Source organism: Protopterus annectens, chromosome 9.part0, assembly GCF_019279795.1.
Source record: "Protopterus annectens isolate FY-2018-M chromosome 9.part0, PAN1.0, whole genome shotgun sequence".
Classification (NCBI taxonomy): Eukaryota; Metazoa; Chordata; order Ceratodontiformes; family Protopteridae; genus Protopterus; species Protopterus annectens.
In genome coordinates, this window is record NC_056743.1 from 1,950,602,917 (window position 1) to 1,950,630,630 (window position 27,714).

At 41.9% G+C, this 27,714-nt stretch overlaps 1 protein-coding gene across 1 annotated transcript in view; it reads right to left on the reverse strand.

The window, feature by feature from the left end:
* The window catches only part of AP1M2 (adaptor related protein complex 1 subunit mu 2), a 570,094-nt gene that overhangs the window by 175,437 nt on the left and 366,943 nt on the right, over nt 1-27,714 (reverse strand). The window contains exon 8 of the mRNA XM_044084760.1: nt 18,967-19,038. Coding sequence (XP_043940695.1) covers nt 18,967-19,038 — 72 coding nt within the window. The remainder of the gene's footprint in view (nt 1-18,966; nt 19,039-27,714) is intronic.

Sequence of the window (27,714 nt, forward strand, 5' to 3'; positions counted from 1 at the left end):
CCTCCTTCTTCCCTGTCACAACTCCAACATTTGCTATCTATCTGAGGAAGAATTCTCTGCAGTCTACTTGGGGCATAAAAATATCTATGTAAGCACTTCCAAGCCAAAATCCTAAAATTTCTAGATTTTGTTGCATATTTGGGAGACATACATATATCATCCCATTGTATCTTTGTGAATAACTTATCCACTCTCTCTTCCCAATTCTTTCTAACTTCCTTTGATTGAGTCTTATAATTATCATGCAATATTTTATATGCTCTACTAATTATTATTTTTTAATGGTAGCTTCTATTCTAGATTCTACTAAAAATTTTAACAGTGCTGGTCTTTCATTTAGGACCCCTATTTCTTTCTCTTTGCCTATACTCTGACATCAGTCATTGATAGTAAAGGCACTAACCTGAAGTCCAAATAAATTCTTGGCATCTTCCCATTCTATCATCTTTCCCTCTCTACTTATTTGCTCCCAGCACTCTGGTTCTTTTGCCAGTTTTCTCCAATAAATTCCAGGCCCCTCTTGTCTACTGTCTATATCCCTAATTGCAGGCATCTCTATCGGCAGAATCTCCTTTCTCCAGTCCCTTGTTGGCTTAGTTCTTAAAATACTTTCTGCTACTTTATGAATATAATATTCTATATGACTATTGTTATTCTCCTTAAAGGTCTGCATCCAAAATTCCAGTCTCTCCTTGTTTCTTGAGCCCCCCCCCCCCCTGTTTCAACATCATCCCTTTCCACTTTGATTTATAGTTTTCTGCTTGTGCTGTGTATAGGAGCCTTAACTGTGTAGCTCTGAAATCCCCCTTCAAATTGGGTAATCCCAGTCCACCCTGTTTATTGGAAGAATCAGCTTATCCCACTTGACTCTTGTTGTCTTTCCCTCCCAGATAAAATCTTTCAGGTCTTTATCAACTGCTATCCACAACTTCTCCTTTGGTTGATAAAAATATGCCTGACCTGTGTATAAGACTAAAGGGACTAAAAACATTTAACTGCTTGTATCTTAATATCCATATCCATATCACAGAGCTTCCATTTTCTCAGTTTTTGTATTATCTTTTGTTTAGTCTCTTCCCACATATCCTAAGCTGTTTACAGTTTTGTTCTTGTACTCTGAGGCCACAGAATTCTGATACATCTCTTCAACATTTTTGTTTGCTTTCTACAATTAAAGCAATCTTTAGAGCATTTCCAAATGTCAGTCCTTGGGCAACTGAGAGAGCTGGCAAGGGACTCTGGGCTTTCTCAACTTTTTGGTGGATGGCAATGTGAAGCCAGATGTGCAAAATATTTGTCCATCAAAGGAGGGTGTGGGATGCAAATCAGCAGCCCTGGGTAGGTATTTAACTCACCACACCAAAGACAGGGGGTAGCCTTCAAGGTGGGTGTGCTGGAGTGTGTACTACTATGGAAAATGAATTATGGGCCTCTGAGTGATGCACATGGCATGTCTCTCCATGCAGGGTGTGGAATTAGGTCACTAGAGAATAAGAATAAGCTGTCAACTGACGGGATGCTACTGACGGTGAAAACAACTTCATAGCTCCATACAGCTCTTGTCCATGCAATCGGGTAGGGGGCTATATTCCACTGCAATGAGGCATGATGGCCAGCTGGCAAGAGAGCAAGCAAAGATGACACAGAATATAGTCAGTTTGGGTAGATTAGACATACTGGAGCTCTGCAGTGACTGTGATCATACGCAGACACCAGTCTCATTCTATTGCACTGACTATTATCAGATGCAGACACCACTCTCATTCTGTTGCACTGAATGTGATCATATGCAGACACCATTCTCATTCTGTTGCACTGACTGTGATCATATGCAGACACCATTCTCATTCTGTTGCACTGACTGTGATCATATGCAGACACCATTCTCATTCTGTTGCACTGACTGTGATCATATGCAGACATCACTCTCATTCTGTAAATACTGAATGACATACAGATATGGCTGTGAGCACCACACTGCTGCATCTCTTCTCACAAGATAGTCAGTGCTATGCAGTCATATGCCTTTTCCAGTTCACCAAGCACACACAAACAGTACTGATAAATGCCCATGACCCCTACAATATCTGTGCAAGGACAAAATGTTGATCCACCATTTCACTGCCAGAATGGATTCTGCACAGCTCCTCGTAGATCAGAGACTCAGCTATCTGAAGAAGTCTCCTACCCAGCACCATGCCATTGGCATTCTCAGAGAGAATAAGGCTCATGATCCCTGTGCAATGATCCAGCACCATGCCATTGGTATTCCCAGGGTGGATAAGACTCGTGATCCCTATGCAATGATCCAGCACCATGCTATTGAATTCCCAGGAAGGATAAGGCTTGTAATCCCTGTGCATTGATCCAGTCCCATCACATTGGCATTCTCTGGGTGGATAAGGCTCACGATCCCTGTGCAATGATCAAGCACCAGGCTATTGAATTCCCAGGGAGGATAAGGCTCATGATCCCTGTGAAATGATCCAGCCCCTTGCCATTGGCATTCCCAGGGAGGATAAGGTTCCTGATCCCTGTGCAATGATCCAGCACCATGCCATTGGCATTCTCAGGGAGAATACGGCTCGTGATCCCTGTGCAATGATCCAGCACCATGACATTGGCATTCCCAGGGAGGATAAGACTCGTGATCCCCGTGCAATGATCCAGCACCATGACATTGGCATTCCCAAGGAAGATAAGGCTCGTGATCCCTGTGCAATGATCCGGCACCATGACATTAGCATTCTCAGGGAGGATAAGACTTGTGATCCCTATCCAATGATCCAGCACCATCACACTGGCATTGCCTGGGTGGATAAGGCTTGTGATCCCTATGGAATCATCAAGCACCATGCCATTGACATTCCCAGGGAGGATAATGCTCATGATCCCTGTGCAATAATCCAGCACCATGCCATTGGCATTTCCAGGAAGGATAAAGCTCGTGATCCCTGTGCAATGATCCAGCACCATGCCATTGGCATTCTCAGGGAGGATACGGCTCGTGATCCCTGTGCAATGATCCAGCACCATGACATTGACATTCCCAGGGAGGATAAGGCTCGTGATCCCTGTGCAATGATCCATCTCCATGACATCGGCATTCCCTGGGAGGATAAGGCTTGTGATCCCTGTGCAATGATCCAGCACCATGACATTGGCATTCTCAGGGAGGATAAGACTCTTGATTCCCTATCCAATGATCCACACCATCACATTGGCATTAACTGGGTGGATAAGGCTTGTGATCCCTATGGAATGATCCAGCACATTGACATTCCCAGGGAGGATAATGCTCATGATCTCTGTGCAATGATCTAGCACCATGACATTAGCATTCTCAGGGAGGAAAAGGCTCGTGATCCCTGTACAATGATCCAGCACCATGACATTGGCATTCCCAGGGAGGATAAGGCTTGTGATCCCTGTGCAATGATCCAGCACCATGACATTGGCATTCCTAGGGAGGATACGGCTCATGATCTCTGTGCAACGATCCAGCACCATGACATTGGCATTCCCAGGGAGGATAAGGCTCATGATCCCTGTGCAATGATCCAGCACCATGCCATTGGCATTCCCAGGGTGGATAACGCTCATGATCCCTGTGCAATGATCCAGCACCATGACATTGGCATTCCCAGGGAGGATAAGGCTTGTGATCCCTGTGCAATGATCCAGCACCATGACATTGGCATTCCTAGGGAGGATACGGCTCATGATCCCTGTGCAATGAAACACATCTGTTGTGCTGCCTTTTCTGCTCTGCCTATTCAGAGGTACTGTCTCTGCCTTATGTGCAACCTTGAAAAGCAAATTAAGTACACATCACAATAATATCCAACATCTTCAGCATTTCTGTCTAGATCTCATGCATTCAAACAGCTTTGGAACATTGGAACTGTTTAATCGCAGCAATGATCTCCTTCCTCTACAGAAATAAACCCATTTCAACCTGCCATTTATGGCACTGTCTCCTCCAACGAAGGCACATTTTTCAATCATCTTTCTAATTTTTATTGTAATGTCTATCTGCAGTTACAACACTGAGCAAATTAACTTACCTCGGTCACACATATTCGGAGACACATTCAGACTTGTACACACATACTGTTTTATTAGGACTCCACTGATTACTCATTAAAGTTTAGACACACACACACACACACACACACACACACACACACACACACACACACACACACACACACACACACACACACACACACACACACACACACACACTTGCCCACATTGCTCTTGTTTTGCTTTCCTTCCCTATCATCCTGGCAAAAAAGAACTGGTGTAATATTTCACAGTATTTCTCCCACATCTTAATATTCACATCGGCAACAGTTGGACTTCCTACAGTTGCCATTTTGCTCTTTATTTATTTCTCTTCCAAGATGTCATTCATATAATAACAGAAATATTTAATTGTTCTAAAACCTTATCACTAAAAAGGTGTTATAGCCCGGATTAAAATAAAATAACCCTGTTCATAATCTTTAATAAAAAATCATAATCAATCTATAGGAAGTAGTGGAAGAGCAACATGAACCTGTTTTCAGCTAAGGCATAAGTTTTACTAAATATACAAAACAGGATTAATTTGGATTAAGTACATCATCAGTAAATTTTCTTCTAGAATAAAGGGACCATCTAGAAATGCATCAAACTGAAAATGTATTACTTGTAACTAAAACAAAGAACCATCACAGGGATTCACCACACACAAACCATGTAGCTAAAATATGAAACATTTTACCTAACATAAAACAAGATTTCCTCTCAGAACAAGTCAAGATACAATTTAAAAAAAAAATTTAAGTTCCTTCAGAGGACATCTGTTTCACTTTAATGTCATGATACTTTCTACAACCCAGCATCACTGCAGTTACTATAACCTACTCAGTTATATACTTGCTAATTTAATTTTATTTTCTTTACATCTTCCTTTCTATCCAGTAAAGTCACCTCATTTCAACTACTTGAACTTATCTTTTGTACTATATGTTTCACAATTTATTTCCTTATAATATTTTCTAAACAAATGCTAAACATTATTTTAAAAAGGTAATCCTGTCCTTATAATAATTTTGTGTTAAAATAATTTAGTTGCTTTTAATTGAAATACAGCAGACCAGTCTTGTAAAACAATGTTTGCATGCATATTTGTATATATTTCAATGTTGCCATTGTGTTACCTTGTGCAATTATTATGCAGCATTTCTCCCCAGGATCCAATGAAAAGAGATAACTATTCCATCAGGCTTTCCTGGTTTAAAATAAACACATACATACATACATAGACAAACAAACTACACCACTGGCTTCTAGTCCTGGTACTTCCCCCAGCAGAATCTTGGCTACTGTGTTATCACATTCTGTGAAATGGTTATAATATTCCCTGCAAATATATATTTTTGCTGTGAAAACACAGAATATTTCCAAGAAGTAATATGATAGACGTAAGTTACAAAAATGTACAGGAACAAAGGTATAGACAGACATATTCATATATTTTGTGTACTTCAGTTTTTTCTTTTTTGGTTAGAATCTCTCAGAAATATTACACCTTATAGATGCCAGTAACAATGCCGCAGTGGTACGGCGGTAGCGTTAACTCACAGCAAGAGGTTCTCCCGTTCGATTCTCGGCGTGGCTTGGGAGTGCCTTCTGTGTGGAGTCTGCATGTCCTCCCTGCGGTTGGGTAGCGTTCGAAAGACATGCGTGTGTAAATGGGCGTGCCTTCGTTGAAGGTTGTGTGTTGAGCTGGCACCTCGGTGTTTCGTAAAAATCTACTGCCAATCATTAGCGGACCGGAGTTCCGCTGTGGTGACCCCATACCGGGAAAAAGCCAAAAGACAAACAACAACAACAACAACATAGATGCCAGGAACAATTTACAAATGCCTACACAGATAGATCTCTATAACACACACACACACACACACACACATTATATACATATATATATATATATATATATATATATATATATATATACACACACACACACATATATATATATATATATATATATATATATTTATATATATAAAGATAGATATAGATGTGCAGATGTATCTACATGTCTATTTATCTATACATACATGTAGATATATACATATATTTTCTAGATATATCTATATATAAAACTTGCTTGTAGATTTGATTATTCATCTAAAACAAATTTACTATAGTGGAAGGCAACAGTTGAAATTAATGTTGGTATATATTAAATGATTAAGGTGCAATATTTGGAGAAATCTGTACATATTTAAGCAAAACAACATGGAAGACAACACTATAAGGTATGAGGTTGTGCATATAAAATAAATATTGTCTATACTCATGAAAAAACTCTCAATTGTCCCTATTTTGGAGGAAAGTTCCTAATTTTAGGTCTGATTTACTCCTGCACACGAAGTACCTATTTTTGTAGGCATGTCCCAATTTTTAGGCTTGATGTACCCTTTCACACAATTTTCTGAATCCCCCTCTCATGAAATGTGATAAAGTAACAGACAGAAAATCACTCTACATGACTGACCATACTAGTGGCACCAGTAATTTAAGGACACACATCTTGCATACCCTTTTTCAGTAGAGTCTACAGATTGTATACTGTCTCTTAGATTATGTGCTTATTTTTCATCATTTGTGTTTATTTCTAAGTCAGGAGTGGCCTTATGTCAACTGGTGCCCTAGGCAAAAGGGCTCCACGGCACCCCCTACCACACCATCTGGTGCCCCCATCCTGGTCTACCTACACCAAATAAATACTGGAAAACCACCCCTGCTACAGCGGCGCCCTAGGCGACCGCCTAGATGACCTATGCCTAAGGCCGGCTATGTTCTAAGTTGTATCCCACATCCCTACTGGAAGTGGGAACAGTTTATGTGTTATTTGGTATTCGCATTTCATGCTAATAAGATATCCAAATTGTTAGCTGGATGTACCTACTTTTCACAGGACTTTGTTTCAGTTTTCAGTGTTTGAAGGTTGAGAGGAATATACATGAATCAGAAAAAGACATTGCAGTAGATATTCCACTGTACAAGCAGTTCCTGTAGAGTAGTGATTGTGGTTCTGAAAACCCCATCTCTTGTATGTTGCACGAAAGTTACTGCGTGATCTAACACTTGTAATCGTACCACACATCTTTGCACTACTCTCTATGTCATTTAACAATATTTTACTCAGGTGTCTCCAGTACACTCACTCAGTTACCAAAGGCAGTAACATAGCTAGTGTGGGGTAAGAGGGGCAACTGCCTCAGGTGCAAAATTTTGGGGAGGCATGATAGGCCAATCCTGATCGCAATACCGGCTTTTAAAATCTGGTATTGCATTTGCAGTCAAACCTGAGCACTGTAGCACTCTGAGTGTGTGGTTTAAACTGTAGCAAGCAGTTTATTAAAGTTTAAAAATATTTTTTAACTGAAACCTGAGAGCTGTAGAGCTCAGTGTGGGGTGTAAACTGTAGCAAACTGCTTACTACATTTCGAGCAAGGAGTTTGCTACAGCTTAAATGAAATATATATACTTTTTTGGTTTTATTTATTTTTCAGGAGGAAAGAGGGTCGGGACAGGGTGCAGAAATGACACCTGATTGACTGGGGCAGGCAGGAAGGAGGTATTGTGTATCTGGTCCCTAGTTGGTGTGCCAATAACAGAAGCAGACTTTTTTATTTGTTTTTGCTCTAGGGTGGGGGAGGTATTTGGAATGAGTGCTGTGTCTGCAGGAAGTCAGCCTGCAGTTTTGCAGAAGTCTTTCTTTTTTTGGCTCTTTACCTGAATGGCTCTTTACCTGAAGAGCTGAGGGGCTGGGGTGCTAGTCTGTGGTGACAGCACAAGGTGCTTCTGACAAAACGTAAGTATAGTGTACTACAATACATAAAGAGCACAGAACCATTCCACACATTAAACTGCTACCTCATTACTTCTTTTCTTACCAAAAGTTGCTTTGCATTTCTTTTAATTTTCTTAAATCTTTTCAATGATTCTTGCATGCAACTCTCATCAAACTCTGACACAATAACTGGTTTCCCCATTTTTAATTACTAGTGTAAAAATACTACTATGCTAAATTAGTTCATTTAAGATTGGTATGCAAACTGAATCCTTATCAAAGCAACAAAATGTCAGGGGAAATCCACAGTGCTGTGAAACTTCCTGCGTTGGTTTTATTTCACACATTTAAATAGAAGGACATATGCTGTCAAGCTGTTACACTACATGAATATTTAACAAATCTTTACACACTTCTATTAGTACTGTTTGCTTCAAAAAACTCCTGCTGGGCTTCAACCATTGGGTTTGTGATATCTTGTAATACAAGGTACATGTAAAATGCAGATTAAACTTCACACCATGCACTTAAACTAACGTTATTGCATGTCCCTTCAATTATTTCTTATAACAGCACCACCCTAGTTATCCATGCCATCATGAGGTAGAGTGTAATACAGTGGGACAGATGAAGAAATGTATATATGTACTGTTACCAGCACTATAAACCCCGTTACTTCAGAAAGTGAGGTCACAGAGCATGTACTAGAACATTCCGGATCATAGTTTCATAGTTTCATAGTATAGTACTAGGCTATCTGCCCTGGGGCATTTGTAAGCCTAGCCATAGTGATGTGGCTTTTGCCACCCCATGAAATGGTACAAAAATGTACAGAATAAATCTAGAATACTATGCTTCTGTCTAGTAGTGACACATGAAGGTCCCCTTATATAATAGAATTAGTTTACTGTGCCCCTGTCTAGCGGTGACACAGATGTGACCCCTGGGGTAAACTTACGATCTCCCATCCACTCATCAAGATTTCTCTTGAAGAGAGTCAGTGAGGGGCTCTGCCTAATACGAACTGGGATCCTGTTCCAAAGCATTAGAAGCCTCTGGGTTATGAATCTATCCCTCCAGCATGTTCTATTCATACTTGTGCCGAGGTTTAAGTCTTTAGCTCTCGTGGTCCTGATGGATTTGGATTTTTTGAGGTGGAGCATGTCCATCAGATCCTGATTGGACATGGCCTTGTACGTCAGGCAGAGATCACCTCTGAGCAGGCGGCATGCTACTGAATAGAGCTGAAGTTTCTTTAGTCTGGCAGAATAAGACATATGTTGGAGACCCTTGATCCTTTTGGTGAGGTACTTTTGTGGTCTCTCCAGCTGTTGCAAATGCCGGGTGAGGTACATACCAAATGGGGCATTGTACTCAATCATGGGTCTGATGAGGGAGGAATATAGGGGTACAATGACATCCTTAGATCTGGATGTGAATCCCTTCATGATGAGATGTGCAAGGTAGAATGTTTTTCTAACCACTTTGGTAACGTGGGTGTCAAATGAGAGGTCACTGTCTACTTGGGTCCCTAGGTCTCTGATTACTTTTTCCGTACTCAGTGGGTTGCTGTCTATGTGGTAATTTGTGGGTACTTTGTTTTTTCCAAAAGGGATGACTATACATTTTTTTGGCATTTAGTTTAAGGCCGTGACTACGGCACCAGTTGTCTGTTTCAGTGAGGCCTTTTTGTAGGATGTGTGTGTCTGCTGATGTATTGACTATGGCGCCTAGTTTGCAGTCATCTATGAACTTTGTCAGCCACAGCCCTCCCATGTTTGTTTTAACATCTGAGAAATAAATGCCGAACAAGAGGGGTCCCAGGACAGATCCCTGTGGGACACCACTTGTGACTGGCTTTGAGTCTGACATTGCTCCAGTGATTTTAACTTTATGGGTTCTGTCCTTTAGCCAGTTTGCAACCCATCTAGTGACATAAGGGTTTACTTTTAAGCTGTTTAGCTTATCTATGATGCCTGAGTGGGGTATTGTGTCGAAGGCCTTAGCCAAGTCCAGGTATGCTGTATGGACTGCTTTGCCCTCATCAATGGCTCTAGTGACTGTTTCGAAAAAGTCAACCAGGTTTAAAAGGCAGGATCTGCCCTTTACAAAGCCGAACTGGGTGGGGTCAAGTGTCTGTAGGTCCCCTATGTCTCTGTTTATGAGTTCCATAATGATTCTTTCCATAGCTTTGCAGACCAGGCTAGTTAAGCTTATGGGGCGGTAGTTTCCAGGGTCTGTAGAGGCGCCCCCCTTGTGGAGTGGGACCACTGTTGCTGTACGCCAGTGTTCAGGTACATATCCCGAAGTAAGGCTAAGGTTAAATAGCATTTTTATGTGTGGGTTTAGCTCCTCTTGGAGTTCACATAACACGCACCCCGGGATACCATCAGGTCCCATTGATGCTGTGTTTTTTGCTTTGTTTAGGGCGGTTCTCACTTGGACATCTGAGATGACAGCGAGATTACATTCAGATGAGATAAGTATTTCTTCTTTTGGGGGTGAAGGAGGGGAGAAATTTGCACTGAACCTGTCAGCCAGAATGTTGGCAATATCTGTGGGTTCAGTGTATTTTTTATTGTTTTGAACCAACTCTGAGCATATCTGAGTGTTTCCGCCCAGGTTTCTAACATAGCTGAAGAAGGCTTTGTGGTTATCTTTAGTGTCCTTAGCGATTTTTCTCTCAAAGTTTGCCTTGGATGTTTTTATGAGAGAATGTAGTTTTCTGCTAATGTTGATCAGAGATGTCTTCCCTTCATGGGATTTCACTCTGACATGCAGTAGCTTCCTTCTTTTGTTATACAATTTGTTTATGGCTGAGGTCCACCAGACAGGACGCTTACATTTGGTGGAGAGGGACTTGGATTTGCTTGGGATTGCATGATCCATGCAATCTTGGAAATGTTCATAGAAAGCATTTGTGAAGGATTCGGCGTTGTGGGATGTGGTATCCACTGGCACAGTGGGCTTAAAGGATACCATCTCAGTCTTAAGAAGAGTGAAGTCTGCTTTTGAGAAGTTTTTCACTGTGGTCTTTTGTGCTGGGGGTGGAGGTGGGATATGTATATCCAGGGTGATTAGTTTGTGGTCAGATCTCACTAGTGAGGGGTATACTTCTGGTGTGGAGCATTTTGTCCCCATGTTTGTGATGATCAGGTCTAGTATATTATCTCCCTAGTGGGAGAGGTGACTAGTTGTTCCAGTGCATTTGAATTTATGAACTCCAGGAACCTTTGGGCTAGGGTATTAGGGCTAGAATAATGTACCCAATCTATGTTTGGGTAGTTGAAGTCTCCCAGTATGATGGTATTTTGTGATACATTCATATCCTCCAATGTCTTCAGGAAGGCTGAGTGGGGTTCTTGAGATTGGGAGGGTGGTCTGTAACATGCTACCAGTTGTATAGCAGTTTTGCCTATGGTTAGTTGCACCTGTATGGTCTCTGATGCTTCATGTGTTGCTACTAACCTGGAGGTGTGGGTGTCCTTTATGAATATGGACACTCCCCCTCCCTTTGTGGTTCGGCCCGGGTTTTGGGGCCGAAAAGCATGATATGAGGTATAGCCTGGTAGCGATGGGGTGCTCTCAGGAGCCTTGAACCAGGTTTCAGTTACTGCACAGACGTCGATGTTCTCCATGCTGAGGAGTGCATCAAGTGCCTGCATCTTGAGATTTAGACTTCTGGCGTTGAGCAGCATTACCCTTAGTTTTTTTCCATTTTTGTTTTCTAAGGAGGTGGGTTTGTCTTTTGAGCCTTGCCTAAAAAAGGCACTATGGGGGTGGCAAGAGCCTTAGCCAATATCCGGAAGCCCAGTAGTGACAGGTGTAAGCCATCCCTTGCAAAGCAGCGTGGCTTGTCCAACATATCATCCCAGGCAGACAGACAATGGATTCCCTTAGAATGACACCAGTACTTGAGCCAATTGTTGAAGCTGATCATCTTGTCTTTGTATTGTGGTATCATTCTTGGTGAGGGCAAGATGCTGCTCAGGGTCAGGGTCATACCAGCCTGGGCTACATAATCGGAGAGCTCCTCTATGTCTCTTTTCATGTAGTCCAGGGAGGTACGTCTCAGGTCATTCACACCAGCATGGACAATGACGGAGTCATATTTGTACTTGCTTTGGAGTGACCTGAGTGCGTGTGTTATGTGGTGGATCCTAGCTCCCGATAGACAGCTCACAGTCACCTTCTCCTTGTTCAGCCTGGTCAGTGGGACATCAGTGTGTCTGACTATGGAGTCACCTATTACTAGTGTATCAGGCAAGGTGTTTGGCCTTAAGGGCAGCAATTGGTCGACACACTGATTTATTGAAGTATGTGTTGCATGTGTTTTGTTTTGAGGTGGTGGATTTTTGGATGTCTGCTTTGGGAGCCTCTGTTGTTTTGGTAAGTTTTTTATTAGAGCCTCAGAGTATGTCTTTGTGTTTTTATGTGTTTGGTTTGCAGTTGTGGTAGGTCTATGTGGGACTGGGATTGTTGTGTGTGTGGTTGCCATCTCCTCCTGTCTGGTCATGCCAGCCCTGAGTTGAGAGAGTTCAGCCTCCAGTTTGGCTATATAGTTGCATCTCTCACATGTATTTGTGTTTGTTGGGAGGAGGAGAGGGTTGTCTGTGTACATGAGACAATTGTAGCATTGTCTCAAGATACCCAGATTGACCAGCTGAACTGGAGACGACGCCAGTAATCTACCACTCGACAAGCTAGAACAGTATAAGGGAGTGGTATACCTTTAAGGGAAGTGGATATTCACAGGGGTGGTAAGTAGATCTAGTGCTTTACTTAGTACGAGAGTGCTTACTTAGTAGAGAGGTATTGAGAACAAGTGCTAGGCTTATAATACAGTGAGTAGTCTGGTTATACTAAGAGTAGAGCTTCCTTAAGGGAAAATTTGAAGAGCAGACTTGGAGGAGCCAGAAAAAGTTTAACCGGCACTGCGCTATGCGCACGACCGCTCAAAGCAGCGCAAACGTGGATTTTAAACAGTGAACTACAAAAGAGCTAGAAATGGTCCATAACAACCAATTACTACAGCTTCTTGTGCTGAGGTCACTTCCCCCAAGGACAGGTAGGCTGCTCAAGGCTCCCCACTCCCACTGGTGAGAAAAGAAACTTCCTTCTATCCAAGTAAGGTAATGGACAACACAGGAACTACACCACAGCCCAGAATACAGCAATGCCTGTAAACTGGTCTAAACTAGTCGAGGAAGGCGGGAAAACAAGGATTATTTTTTTGTTTTTTTGGTAGAAACACACAGAAAATGCAGAAACAGTGATAAATTAGTTACACAGGCTAGCACCCTTTAGTGGGCAGCCTCCACAGTTAAATTAAACAAACAAACAAGCAAACTTTCGATCAAATTCGACTAAAATGTAACTAAGTGCAGATTTTAAAATAATGCAGCAATCAGTTAAAAAACAGTTCAGGCTAGTTCAAGGTAAGCTACAGAAGCTATTCCAAGTGAAAAAAAGCAAAGTTACTTAAATCCAGAAGGTAGTCGCTTTTCTGAGTTCCCTGCTGCTAGGACCACTCTGTAAACCTACGTGGAGCTTGTCTGAGCAGTATAGCCAGAAAAAAACGCCCAGAGGCGGATTTTAAACAGTGAACTACAAAAGAGCTAGAAATGGTCCAAAACAACCAATTACTACAGCTTCTTGTGCTGAGGTCACTTCCCCCAAGGACAGGTAGGCTGCTCAAGGCTCCCCACTCCCACTGGTGAGCAAAGAAACTTCCTTCTATCCAAGTAAGGTAATGGACAACACAGGAACTACACCACAGCCCAGAATACAGCAATGCCTGTAAACTGGTCTAAACTAGTCGAGGAAGGCGGGAAAACAAGGATTATTTTTTGATTTTTGGTAGAAACACACAGAAAATGCAGAAACAGTGATAAATTAGTTACACAGGCTAGCACACTTTAGTGGGCAGCCTCCACAGTTAAATTAAACAAACAAACAAGCAAACTTTCGATCAAATTCGACTAAAATGTAACTTTAAGTGCAGATTTTAAAATAATGCAGCAATCAGTTAAAAAACAGTTCAGGCTAGTTCAAGGTAAGTTACAGAAGCTATTCCAAGTGAAATAAAAATCAAAGATTCTTAAATCCAGAAGGTAGTCGCTTTTCTGAGTTCCCTGCTGCTAGGACCACTCTGTAAACCCACGTGGAGCTTGCCTGAGCAGTATAGCCAGAAAAAAACGCCCAGAGGCAGATTTTAAACAGCGAACTACAAAAGAGCTAGAAATGGTCCAAAACAACCAATTACTACAGATTCTTGTGCTGAGGTCACTTACCCCAAGGACAGGTAGGCTGCTCAAGGCTCCCCACTCCCACTGGTGAGCAAAGAAACTTCCTTCTATCCAAGTAAGGTAATGGACAACACAGGAACTACACCACAGCCCAAAATACAGCAATGCCTGTAAACTGGTCTAAACTAGTCGAGGAAGGCGGGAAAACAAGGATTATTTTTTGGGGTTTTTTTTGTTTTTTTGGTAGAAACACACAGAAAATGCAGAAACAGTGACAAATTAGTTACACAGGCTACCACATTTTAGTGGGCAGCCTCCACAGTTAAATTAAACAAACAAACAAGCAAACTTTCAATCAAATTCGACTAAAATGTAACTTTAAGTGCAGATTTTAAAATAATGCAGCAATCAGTTAAAAAACAGTTCAGGCTAGTTCAAGGTAAGCTACAGAAGCTATTCCAAGTGAAAAAAAAGCAAAGATACTTAAATCCAGAAGGTAGTCACTTTTCTGAGTTCCCTGCTGCTAGGACCACTCTGTAAAAGCATTACAGCTAAAAAATACAAACTTCCGTTTAGTAATGTAGCCTAGTACATGTATACATCAGCCATGGATTAGGTTCATAGGTTGGTACTAGGCTATCGGCCCTAGGGCCTATACAAGCCTAGCCATAACAATTCCCTGGATATTTCTTCCCAGAATATTTACTTCCCTGGACCCCTGTCTATTAGGGCGACTGACATGATCCCGGGGTGAAGTTCCTATCTCCCATCCAATCATCAAGGTTCCTTTTGAAGAGGGCCAAGGAGGCGCTCTGCTTGACATGTATGGGCAGTCTATTCCAGAGTATGGGGAGTCTCTGGGTCAGGAACCTATCCCTCCAACATGTTTTGTTCATTGTGATGACAAGATTTAGATCCCTGGGGCATGTGGCTCTGAGGGATTGGGATTTCTTTAAGTGGAGCATATCCAGCAGCTCAGGGTTTGACATGGCCTTGTATGTTAAGCAGAGATCACACCTCTGAGTAGACGATATGCCACAGAGTATAGCTGGAGTTTTTTTACACGGTCAGCATATGGCATCTGCTTTAGACCTCTGATTCTTTTAGTGAGATATTTCTGTGGCCTTTTCAGCTGTTGCAGATGTCTTGTGAGGTACATACCAAAGAGGGCATTATACTCTATAATGGGTCTAATGAGGGATGAGTACAGTGGGACAATGACCTCCTTTTTTCTGGATGAAAAGCCTTTAGTGATGAGGTGTGCCACATAGGAGGATTTCCTGACTGTTGTGGCGATATGGTTATCGAAGGTGAGACCATGGTCCACCTGTGTCCCTAAGTCTCTCATCACACTTTTGATGTTTAGTGTACTGCCACCTATGTGGTAATTCATGGGTACATGTTTTTTCCAAAGGGGATAACTATATATTTCTTGGCATTAAGCTTGAGCACATGGCTCTGACACCAGGCATCTGTTTCTGTAAGGCCCTTTTGTAGAATATCCACATCATTTGGGGATTCAATAATGGCTTCCAGTTTGCAGCCATCTGTGAACTTTGTTACCCAGAGTCCCTTAGTGTTGGCCTGTACTTCAGAGAAGTAGATGTCAAACAAGAGTGCTCCCAGGACTGAACCCTGAGGTACTCCACTTGTCACTTGTCTGGAGCTGGATTTGGTGTCGGCTACTTTTACAGTCTGGGTTCTGTCTGTAAGCCAGTTGGCAACCCATCGAGTGAAATAGGGATTTATGCCCAGCTTAGTAAGTTTATCGCTGATTCCAGAGTGGGGGATGGTGTTGAAGGCCTTGGCAAGGTCCGGATAGGCTGTGTGGACCGCCTTACCCTCATCCACAGCTCTGGAGATTGATTCGAAGACGTCAGAGAGGTTCAGGAGATAAGATCGGCCCTTCATGAACCCACACTGGGTGGGGTCCAGTGTTTGAAGGTTGTCAATGTCTTTGTTTATAAGTTCCATGATAATGCGTTCCATGCCCTTGCAGATCAGGCACGTCAGACTGATGGGACGGTAGTTCCCGGGATCCAAGGTGGACCCCCCCCCTTGTGGAGTGGGATAACTGTAGCTGTGCGCCACTCAGTGGGCACGAAGCCTGAGGTGAGGCTATGATTAAACATGACACTTAAGTGAGGTGCCAGTTCATTTTGTAGTTCATGTAGTACACAACCCGGGATGTCATCTTGTCCCATGGATGCTGCATTCTTAGCTTTGGAGAGTGCGTTTTTTACCTATGTGGCCATGATTACCGGAATTTGGCAATCTTTTGGTATTGAGATGGGCCCTTTAGGGGGTGAGAGGGGGGGTGAATTTGGCACTAAATTGATCTGCCAGTTTTTACTGCATTTTATTACTATTAACTAATCTGCACGGGGAACTGATTTGTTTGCAGTTAAAAGCATTCTGTAAAGTCTCTTTGCTCCTTTATCTGTTTAAAAACTTTCATTTTGTGGCTCACTGCTGCCATAAAGATTTCTGTAGTGTTTACTGTCTAAAGAGTGCAGGCTAATAGCTTTAGTATTGTCCCAGTTGAGATTTCCTGGCTCTGGGCCTGTTTGTCCTTGCAGTGATTGTTCAGAGCACATGAACAGGCCATCTTGAATTAGCAGAAGCCTTTCTTTACCTTTTGGCTAGATTTTGTTGATTAGCTTCTGGCTAGTGGGGGCTGGTTCTTTTGTGCTTTTAAAAAAAAAAAAGTTGTCTAAGGTTATATCTTCTGGTATTTAAGCCCTAACTTTGAGAGGATTTCTGTCTATACACAATGTGCAGAGTGGAGGAGGGGTGTTTACTACAACTCTGATCTGAGATATATAAGTATCCTGTTTTTTTGGCTTAATTATACTGATTATTGCTTCTAGCAATTTATATATAGCACCTGCTGCACAATTTTTACTGTATTTTATTGTTATTAACTAATCTGCACGGGTAACTGATTTGTTTGCAGCTAAAAGCATTCTGTAGAGTCTCTTTGCTTCTTTATCTGTTTAAAAACTTTCATTTTATTGCTCACTGCCGTCATAAAGATTTCTGTAGTGTTTACTGTCTAAAGAGTGTAGGCTAATAGCTTTAGTATTGTTCCAGTTAAGATTTGCTGGCTCTGGGCCTGTTTGTCCGTGCAGTGATTGTTCAGACCACATGAACAGGCCATCTTGAATTAGCAGAAGCCTTTCTTTACCTTTTGGCTAGATTGTGTTGATTGGCTGCTGGCTAGTTACTAGCATACTTTGATCTAATATTAGCAGACATCTTAGCAGCATCCTGACATGTTTGCATATTTAGAATGACGCTGTAAAACAATAATTTCCTCAGATCTACCCCTTTGCCTCATATGGTTTTCTAATTTTTAAACCATTAAAACTGCGCACCTCATTCAGTGTAAGACAGCATTCCCCACTGCAAATGTTTGTTCTATGAACCTTTTATTTAGGTCTGCTGACAGTCTAAGATCAGAATAAATGGAAAGTAGGTGAAAATTGTGTAATGCCATTTTAGGTCAACTGTGCTTTTGAGTATTTTACAGAAAGCTGTTTCAGCCTCTCTCACTGAAAAATGCATCAGTAAAATGGATTTTTACTGATCATATAAATGCAGTTGTTATGTAATGTGAAGGAATAGCTCATCCTGTACCTGCTCAAGTCTAGACCACGTAAGCTCCCAGCTTTGGTCAAATGTGCTGAAATACCAAATACCTTGACTGCTGTCCTCTCATATCAACAGCGAACACATCTGTGAAAATGATTGATTTTGCAATCCGAAATCCCTCTAAAATCGGACTACATTCCCTAAACCCCTTGCTACTTACATGCAGCAAATCCAATGTCAACATTTACAGAGCAGGGAGACCAGTCCTAACTCTATATGTAGGGCTGTTGTCTTTCATCTGTGATAGAACACACTTAGTTTTCACTTCTCCTACTTGATCATTGGGATACTTGATGAGAAGTACTCAATTGTCCACCATTTGTTGAGCCATCCCTTAAGAAAATGGATAATACTCAAAAAATTATTTTACAGCGATACCTGCAGTACTGAAATAGTACTCTAAAAAGCTCACCCCCTTCCCCACTGGAGAAGTCAACATCATCAGTAACAGAGATAAAACAACTTGAATTGGGATCTTTCGAAAAGGGTAGGAGTAAATTATATAGAAAAACATGCAGAGGAGGAATGAGGTTTAAAAGATGGCAGAATTTGACTGAGCTGTGTAATGTTTGACGTACAATAACCGAGCAGATTATAAGTTACGTATAATGCTTGCAACTAAAATTATGTCAATATTGTTTGCTTTCATTTATTTAAATGTATGATTGCCTCTGTCATACGTGACAATTTAATGAAGATGTTTCTAGTTAAAAAAAAAAATCATACAGCATACTTGGGGTGACAGAAGTGGACAATGACTTACCTTTATCATTATACTTGGGGTGACAGAAGTGGACAATGACTTACCTTTATCATTATACTTGGGGTGACAGAAGTGGTCAATGACTTACCTTTATCATTATACTTGGGGTGACAGAAGTGGACAATGACTTACCTTTATCATTATACTTGGGGTGACAGAAGTGGACAATGACTTACCTTTATCATTATACTTGGGGTGACAGAAGTGGTCAATGACTTACCTTTATCATTATACTTGGGGTGACAGAAGTGGACAATGACTTACCTTTATCATTATACTCGGGGTGACAGAAGTGGACAATGACTTACCTTTATCATTATACTCGGGGTGACAGAAGTGGACAATGACTTACCTTTATCATTATACTTGGGGTGACAGAAGTGGTCAATGACTTACCTTTATCATTATACTTGGGGTGACAGAAGTGGTCAATGACTTACCTTTATCATTATCTCAACCCGGCTGTGAGAAAACTTCTCAATGACGGACTCAATCCAGATCAGTGGCTTTACCTAGGAATGTCAAAATAAACATGGCAGTCAGTGGGTGTTACTGAAGCAATTGTTTTTTATTCTATTAGTGCTAACATTAACGTACTGCCTGTGACTATTAACCCCTAATTATTTAAAGACTTCTCATTATTTTCCTTAGACAGTGGGTCTGGCACAGATTCTATTTGCTATGCTGTTTCTATTACCCCCCCTGCGAATATTTAAACAGTGGTGACTGTTTTCACTGACGTTTTGCTTTAGCACAGATTGTCCTTGTCACACTGCCCAGTGAGACCAATCATTTGGTTAACATGTATTAAAGCAATCTTGCTTCTGATTGCTCAGTTGAGAATCACAGCCTCCATTTCAGTACTTTTTTTATAACCAGGTAAGGGCCAATATACACACATCATCACTTCAAAGTTTAACCAGGAGCTTTATTCTACTTAAAATGGCTGCTCAGAATCACTATTTCTGCAAAAAGCAGTTATAGGAATCAAACATCAGTTTGCAGAATACAGCTTGTGTTGTTACCCACCAAGATATATCAGTAGTTACTTACATGATAGAAAGACAATGCGGAAGCCATCTATTCCATGGCAGTGCTGACACCCGTAGAAGAACAGGTATGCAGTGAGAAGCACATGTCCTAGGGATGTAAAATTGGCTCTGCAAAGCTGTGTATCTGCAGTGACCTTCAAGATGGTGCATGAGAGCACACAGGTGCACAAAGATGTGGAGTGCAGGTGTAAAGTACAGGTGTGCACCTACCATAAATGTAGATGTTCGAGTGTATTCACTATTGCAGTCATTACACTTGGGTTATCCTGCTGGCAGGCTACCCGCAGTCGGCCTGAATTCCAAAGTCCTGGTCCGGCATTGGTTGCTGTCGACTCTTCCCTGACGTCAGTGCACCAGGGGTATAAAAGATGCAGCCGACGCCATTTTCTTCAGTTTTTCTTGCCCCAGATGTCAGGTGCCCCCAAAAGGTTAGGCTAAATAAATTTGCAAATAAAAAATCATGCACTAACATAAACATTACCTTCTTCTACAAGCAAATACACCACATAGGTTGTATAGAATAGAGAAGTATAGATAAGTCCCAGCAATGATAGGGGGATGGTGGGAGGGTAACCTGGACTGCAACAGTGAATACACTCGAACATCTACATTTATGGTAGATACACAACTGTACTATGTTCATCGTATTTCACTGTTGCAGTCATTACACTTGGGTTGAATCCAAAGCAGAGGTTGGGCGTCTGGGTCTAAATAGGATTAGGAGTGGCTATGAGGCCCTGCAAAACTGCAGTGGCAAAGCCTGCTCTGGATTTAGAGTAAAGAGGTAAGTGACGGTGCTTGGTAAAAGTGTGCACTGAACTCCAGTTTGCAGGCTCCAAAATTTCCTTGGTTGGTACTCCTCTGAGAAAGGCTGCTGATGTGGCTGCTGCCCTGGTGGAATGAGGCCTAATATTCTTAGGCACTGATTTGCCATGTCGTGCATAGCAGAAACAAATGCAGTGTCCTATCCATTTTGAAATAGTCTGCTTTGAAATAGTCTTTCCTTGTGATCCTGCAGCGTATGCCACAAAACATTGCTCAGTTTTTCTGAAAGCTTTTGTTTTGTCCAAATAGAAGCGTAGCTGTCTGTGAATGTCCAAAGAGTGCAGAAGTCTCTCCCCTTTATTCTGGGGATTTGGATAAAAGGTTGGCAAATGAATGGTTTGGTTAAGAGCCATGCTTGATACTACCTTTGGCATAAATGTTGGGTTTGTCCTGAGAGAAACCCTGTCTGGATGAAAAATGATAAAAGGTTCCACTGCCATTAATGCCTGTAACTCTGACACTCTTCTTGCTGAAGTTATTGCTAGGAGCAGAGCAGTTTTCCATGATAAGAATTTTATCTCAGCTGTATTGGCTGGCTCAAAAGGAGGCAGTGTGAGCTTTTCCAAGACGAAGTTGAGGTCCCATGTTGGAGTAGATGCTCTCCTTGGGGGTCTTATGTTTTTTGCACCTCTGAGGTACTGTCTTAGTAGTGGAATAGAAAAAATAGGTGGTTCCGTATTGTAATGAGCTGAAATGGCAGAGGCATGGATCTTTATTGATTAAAAGGATAGGCCTTTGTCCAGCATCGCAGTTAGGTATTGTAAAATCTGAGGAATATTAGGAACAAGCGATTCAAAGTCCTTGTGCCTGGTTCCAAGCACAGAATCTCTTCCATTCTTCTGCATAAGATTTCCTGGTGCTGGGCCTCCTGGCTTCCAAAATGACATCCATAACTGCTTTAGAGAGAGATGTGTTCTGAGTGGCTATACTAATCGCCATGCAGCCAGATTTAAGGTTCTGAGTTGGCTGTGCAGGATCTGATTGTTTTGTTGGGTCAGCAGATGAGGAATTTGAGGTAAAGTCTAGGCTGGCCCTTGAGACAAGGTCTTTAGGATTGGGTACCAGTGCTGGCGTGGCCAGACTGGAGCAATCAAAATAATTTTTGGTTTCTCTTGTCTGACTTTTAGGAGTACCTTGGGCAGTAGAGGCAGTGGTGGATAGGCATAAACTGTTAGGTTTTTCCAGATGAATGATAGAGCATCCACCTTCCATGCTTGTGAGTGATAAGTCCTTGTGCAGATTCTCTGTAGTTGGCAGTTGTAAGGGGAGGCAAATAGATCTATGCCTGGGCATCCCCATTTGTTTGTTATCATGCTGAAGACTTGTGGATCTAGTTTCCACTCGTGAGGGTCCATGAGGTTTCTGCTTGGTTCATCTGCCAGAGTATTTTTCTTTCCTGGCAGGAATTGCACCTGCAGATGTACTTGATAGGCCAGTGCTGTGTTCCACAAAGTCATGGCTTGCCTGCAGAGGGGGTAGGAATGTGTGCCCCCTTGCTTGTTTGTGTACCACATGACTGTAGTATTGTCCGTCCTTAGTAATAGTTGTCCTGGAAGTAGTAGATCCTGGAAGGCTGTCAGGGCATTCTGTACAGCGAGCATCTTTTTGATTGATATGAAGATGCATTTGGTCTGTGGATCACTTGCCCTGTATACATTTTCCCGCCATGTGTGCTCTCTAGGCATAATCCGATGCATCTGTTGTTAGTGTCTGCCTGGCTGTGGGTAAAGTGAAAGGCTGTCCCTTGTTGTGGTGACAGGCCAGTGCCCACCATCGAAACTCTTGTTGCAGGCAGGGAATGAGAGTAATTATTGTTTCTAGGCTGTGGCAATGTTGAGTCCAAACACTTTTTAGATACCATTGCAGTTTCCTCATATGCAGTCTTGCATATGGAATTAGCAGGATGCAGGATGCCATGAAGCCCAAAGCCTGCAGAATTTTTCTTGCAGGGTGCTGGGTCTCTTTGCTGCCATCATTTGAAAGTAACGAGTCAGTTGCCTTTGTTTGTCTGGCGTGAGATAAGCCATCTGGGCAGTTGTATTTAAGCTTGCACCCAGGAATATTATTTCTTGAGAGGACACTAGTTTTGATTTATTTTTGTTTACTGTGTACCCTAGGCAAGTTAGTCATCTTTTTACAAACGCCAGATGTTTTAGTAGAATGTCCTTGCTGTCTGCTTGAATAAGGCAGTTGTCCAAGTATGGATATATCTGAATTCCTTTTTGTCTGCAAAATGCAATTACTGGTGCCAGGCATTTTGTGAAGACCCTGGGCACAGTAGATAAGCCAAAGGGCAGTGCAGAAAACTGGTAATGCATTGAGCCAGCTACGAATTTGAGGTATCTTCTGCAAGATTGTCTGATTGGGACATGCAGGTATGCCTCTTTGTGGTCCAAAGTTACTAGCCAAGCCTTTTTGCCCAGCATGGGTAGAAGTTGCTGCAGTGTCAACATTTTGAATTTTCGAATGTCCAGGAAAGTATTTAGAGTAGACAGGTCCAGAATTGGTCTCCAAGCTTTGTCCTTTCTGGGTACCAAGAAAAGTCTTGAGTAAAATATTTGTCCCTGCTCTTGCTGTGGTACTTTTTGAATAGCCCTCATGTCCAAGAGAGCAGAAATTTGTTTTTGTGCCTCTGCCCATTGATTGTGTGTCAGGTCTGGAATACCTTTTGGCCTTGGCAGGGTGTGAAATTGGAACCTGCAACCCTGGGAAACAATATTCAGTACCCATTTGTCTTGGGTAATTATGTGCCAATTTTGTGAGAAAAGTGCTAGTTTCCCCCCTAAGGGTGCTGCCAAAAGGTAAGTGTTTGGCATTGGTAGAGGGAAGTCATTGGGACTGTTTCCTATAGGGTTGTAATTTGTCTTCTCCGCCTTTGGGGGCTGAGTTACCCCATTGCTTAGGTCTGTATGTGCCTTGTGGCTGAGATCTGCCTCTTGGGCATCTGTATCTGCCTCTTTGTGGCCTGTCTGACACTGGAAAGGACCAATTTTTTGAAGACCAGTTCCTACTAAATCTGGGTGGCTGAACCTGTAAGAAATCCTTTACTGTTTGCATGGATTTCGCTTTATCCTCCATTTTCTTCAACACCTCTTCTGCCTTAACACCAAACAAAGTATCATGCTGTAATGGAGCATCCAATAATTTTGCTTTAACATGATCAGGTAAACTTTGTTCTTTTAACCAAGCATGCCTTCGAATGACAGAACCTGTAACTGCGGCTCTGCAAGAAGCCTCTAATGAATCAAAACCACATTGCAAAGTATGCTTTCCCACTTGTTCAGCTGCATGCAATAAATCCTGCATTTCCTTATTTTCAGGACATTCTGAGCTTGTAAGCATTTTCTGTTTGAGCAAAGACATTAGATATTGTTGATATTTAAGCATGTGAAATCGGCAATTTAAAGCCCTTACAGCTAAAGTAGCAGAGGTGTAAACTTTTTCCCCCATCTGTCTAATGCTCTAGAATCCCTATCAGAGGGAACAGGATTTTTTGCAGTGGAAGCCTTGACCCCTTTGAGACCCTGAGAAATTGTTTCTGGGTCAGCAGCAGGGTTTTTATAAAGGAATTTATGTGAATCTGGAACCGTGTAGTACCTATCTGGCTTAACTGGTGCAGGGGGTAAAGAATCAGGAGACAAACTGGATTCAGAAAAAATATCATCAACTATATCAAGTACAGGGGGAATAGCAAGGGGCCTGTGCTGAGGCAGTAAAAGAAAATCTCTGAGCCTTTTCTTGGATTCTGAATAATCCTGCCTCTCCCAATGGAAATGCTCCCTTATGGTGTGCAGGGTTTCCCCAAAAGAGTAATCCTCAGGAGGAGAGGCTGAAGGGATAGATTCTTCAGCATCAGAATCCTCATAGGGAGGAAGAGAATATCCCTGATCTGAAGAGGAATCAGAGGAAATAGAAACCTGGTCAGAGGAATCATAGTCAGTATCTCGCCTAGGCCTTTTTTCAGGAGGGGGATGGGAACCCCTGATCAGAGTAATTAGGTCCTCGGCCATTTTAAGCATCTGTTTCTTTGGCATGGAAGACTGTCCAGGTGAATGCTGTACTTGTTTCTTTGTCTTTATAGGTGTTTTGGACTTTGCCTTGGCTGCTGAAGTAGTCTTGATAGTAAGCTGTGTAGGTCTGAAAACACCCTCAGAAGCAGATGCCTGCTCAGTGGCTCCGGACCCATCTGAGGAAATAGTGTCCGTAGGCCCAATACCTTGAGTTTCCAAAGGCCTAGTTGTCTCCACGTGGGAGTCGGAGGCGGCCTGTGGCTCTGAGGTAGCGGGTGTCAGGGGCTGCGAAAGCGCCTCACTGAGAACCGGCAAACTGGCGACTGGCCTAGAAGAGGCTTCGTTGTCAGTTTTGGACCTCGGATGCCTGTCCTTTTCTTTGCCCTTGCGCTTTTTATGAATTCTGGTCATCGGTTGTTCTAACGGCATTATACAGTTAAACCTTCAGCCAAAGTAATGTAAAGCAAAATCGAACCGACGCTTAATAGTGCGTTGGTTGAATCTAGCGCAAAACCGACAACTAGCAACGTCGTAGTCAGGGCCTAGGCAAGGAATACAGTAAGAATGAAAATCCTTATGAGGTATTTGCTTCCCACAAGAAATACAATTGTTAACTTTTAATGACATTGGTGTGGAGCAAGAAAAAGTTTCCACAATGGGGTACTTAGCTTTAATGAAGACTTCGGATCTGAAATTCAATTTTGACAATCTCAGGAGTCGGCCGACCGACACTTGCGAACTGCTTTTGCTTCGGGCACCGCGCGGCAAGAAAGACTGAAGAAAATGGCGTTGGCTGCATCTTTTATACCCCTGGCGCACTGACGTCAGGGAAGAGGCGACAGCAACCGACGCAGGACCAGGACATTGGAATTCAGGCTGACTGCTGGTAGCCTGCCAGCAGGATAACTCAAGTGTAATGACTGCAACAGTGAAACACGATGAACATCAGGTCCTCACCAAAGTAGGCACACACATCTCCTGCTAGGGGGATGGAGGATCTAAATAGAAAAGTCCATCATGCCTCACTGGAATGCAACAAAACTGCTAAGGCCACAGCGGATAACCAGATGGGTAGCTAGTGCAGGAAAGGAAAATGACTTAAAAATGGACAATAATGCAGAATCATTACTAGTGCAGAAAATCATCAAAATGGATCCGGAAGAAGCATATACTCCTAATTTTTTTGTGGTAGTGAGCAAGCATTCTGAATGTCATGAATATGAAAATGCAAAAGTAAATTAACTCAGTTTTTGTTATGCATGAAAAAGGCATAAATAAACAAACAAAATAAATGTGTTCATCTTACTAAAACAAAACTTCAGCTCTCCAAAGTGACGTGGGTGAAATGTAGATAGTTTTGCACTTCCTTATAAAGTAGCTTAACTACTCACACAATTTATCATTACAGACATCTTTAACATTAAACTCCTAAGTTCAAGCATTAAACGATAGCGGCTGTGATCTACAAATCTTACTTGTACGGGTCCTCTACAGAGGGTTGACACCTTGGTGCTCTTTCCAGGTTTTTGTCACAGTGGTATATTCTTTTCTTACACTTAATCCAAGCCCATCAGTGTGCTCGAACACCACTGTATACTAGGGATTCTTACTCCATGTATGAAGGGGTTCTTGCTAGCCATTTGGCCATTTCAAATGCTGAATTCCAAAACAATGCTGAAGGTGAAACACTGCTATTACCTGTGTACAATATGTCATCCACTGAATCCATCTAGTGGAGGCTACATACTAACCTTTGCAAGCTCTAAATACACAATGAAAACAGTACAATTCTAAAGGTACTTTATTTACAAAAGTGCATTTTATAGCTATAATACCTACCAGTGGCAGAGATTTACTCCTGTCTGGACTGGTTCGATCCTGACAGAAAATCCTAATGGGTCAACTGCATAAGCTTGGATAGATGTAATCTCACATAACTCCCACATCTAGCAAGTATCACAGCTATTATGTCATTCCAAAATGCTTAGTTTTTAAGTTTTGACTAGTATTAGATCCACAGTATTTGAGTACTGTGTGTGGAGTCTGCATATCCTCCCCGCAGTTGGGTGGGCATTCGAAAGACATGTGTAAATGGGCGTGCCTTCGTTGAAGGCTGAACATCAAGCTGGCACCTCGTCGTTCGTGAAAATCTCCTGCCAATCATTAGCGGACCGGAGTTCCGCTGTGGCAACCCCTAACCGGGAAAAGCCGAAAGATAACAACATGTTAAAGTAATTACAGAGTAGCAGTCAGTTTTAAAACACAGAAAAGGATCACTAACCTATTCAATTTAAAAAGTAAGCTGAAAAAGCAGCCTGAAATCTTTTTTTTTTCTTTTGGTGATGATCATGTTCTTTGTTTTGTTTTCTGACAGAAATAGACAGAAGACATGGAGTCTGAACATGTGAGTTATTAAGTGTTAACATCTTAGGTCACTTATTTTTTTGTGAAATATTGTTTGGATAAATGGGACTGCATAAGTCCATATATGCTACTTTAGGTAGGGTGGGGTGAAGGAGGTAGCTGCCCTGGGCGCAATTTGTTAGGGGGTGTAATCTGCATTAAAGATGAGTTGCCAGTCATAAGCAAATACATTTATCGGCAGTCATTTATGCAGCTGCAGTGAACACTGTAGTGCATAAATGAACTTATTTATTTATCATTGTTTACTGGGAAAATCAGACTGATATAAAACACTTTTTCAGTGAAGGCCTGGGGAGAAAAACACATTTAACACCAGTTTTGACATACATAGATACACACACGCACACACAAACACACACACACACACACATATGTCTATCTATCTATATATATATATATATATATATATATATATATATATATATATCTATATGTATGTACATACATACACACATTACATATATATATACACACACACACACACACACACACACACACACACACACACACACATATGGATTCATATATCTCGAAATACTGAAATATCGAACTTTAGCATCTCGAGACCATTAAACCGAATCCACAAAACACTGAAACAACAAAAACCGCGAAATTCAAAACACCGAACAAACCGCACACACACCATACATACAACACAAAACCCACATCACAATATAAACAAACAAAACTACACACATACACAACTCATACACACATAAGCAGGGGGGCAAGCCCCCCTGCCCCCCACACCCCCTACTTATATATACTAACTCTGAGATCGGACAAACAGGAAACAAAAGCAAACTCACACACGCACATTCTCCAGTCCCTCAAACTCATGAAACATATCAGCACACTCACATACACTCTAACTCCC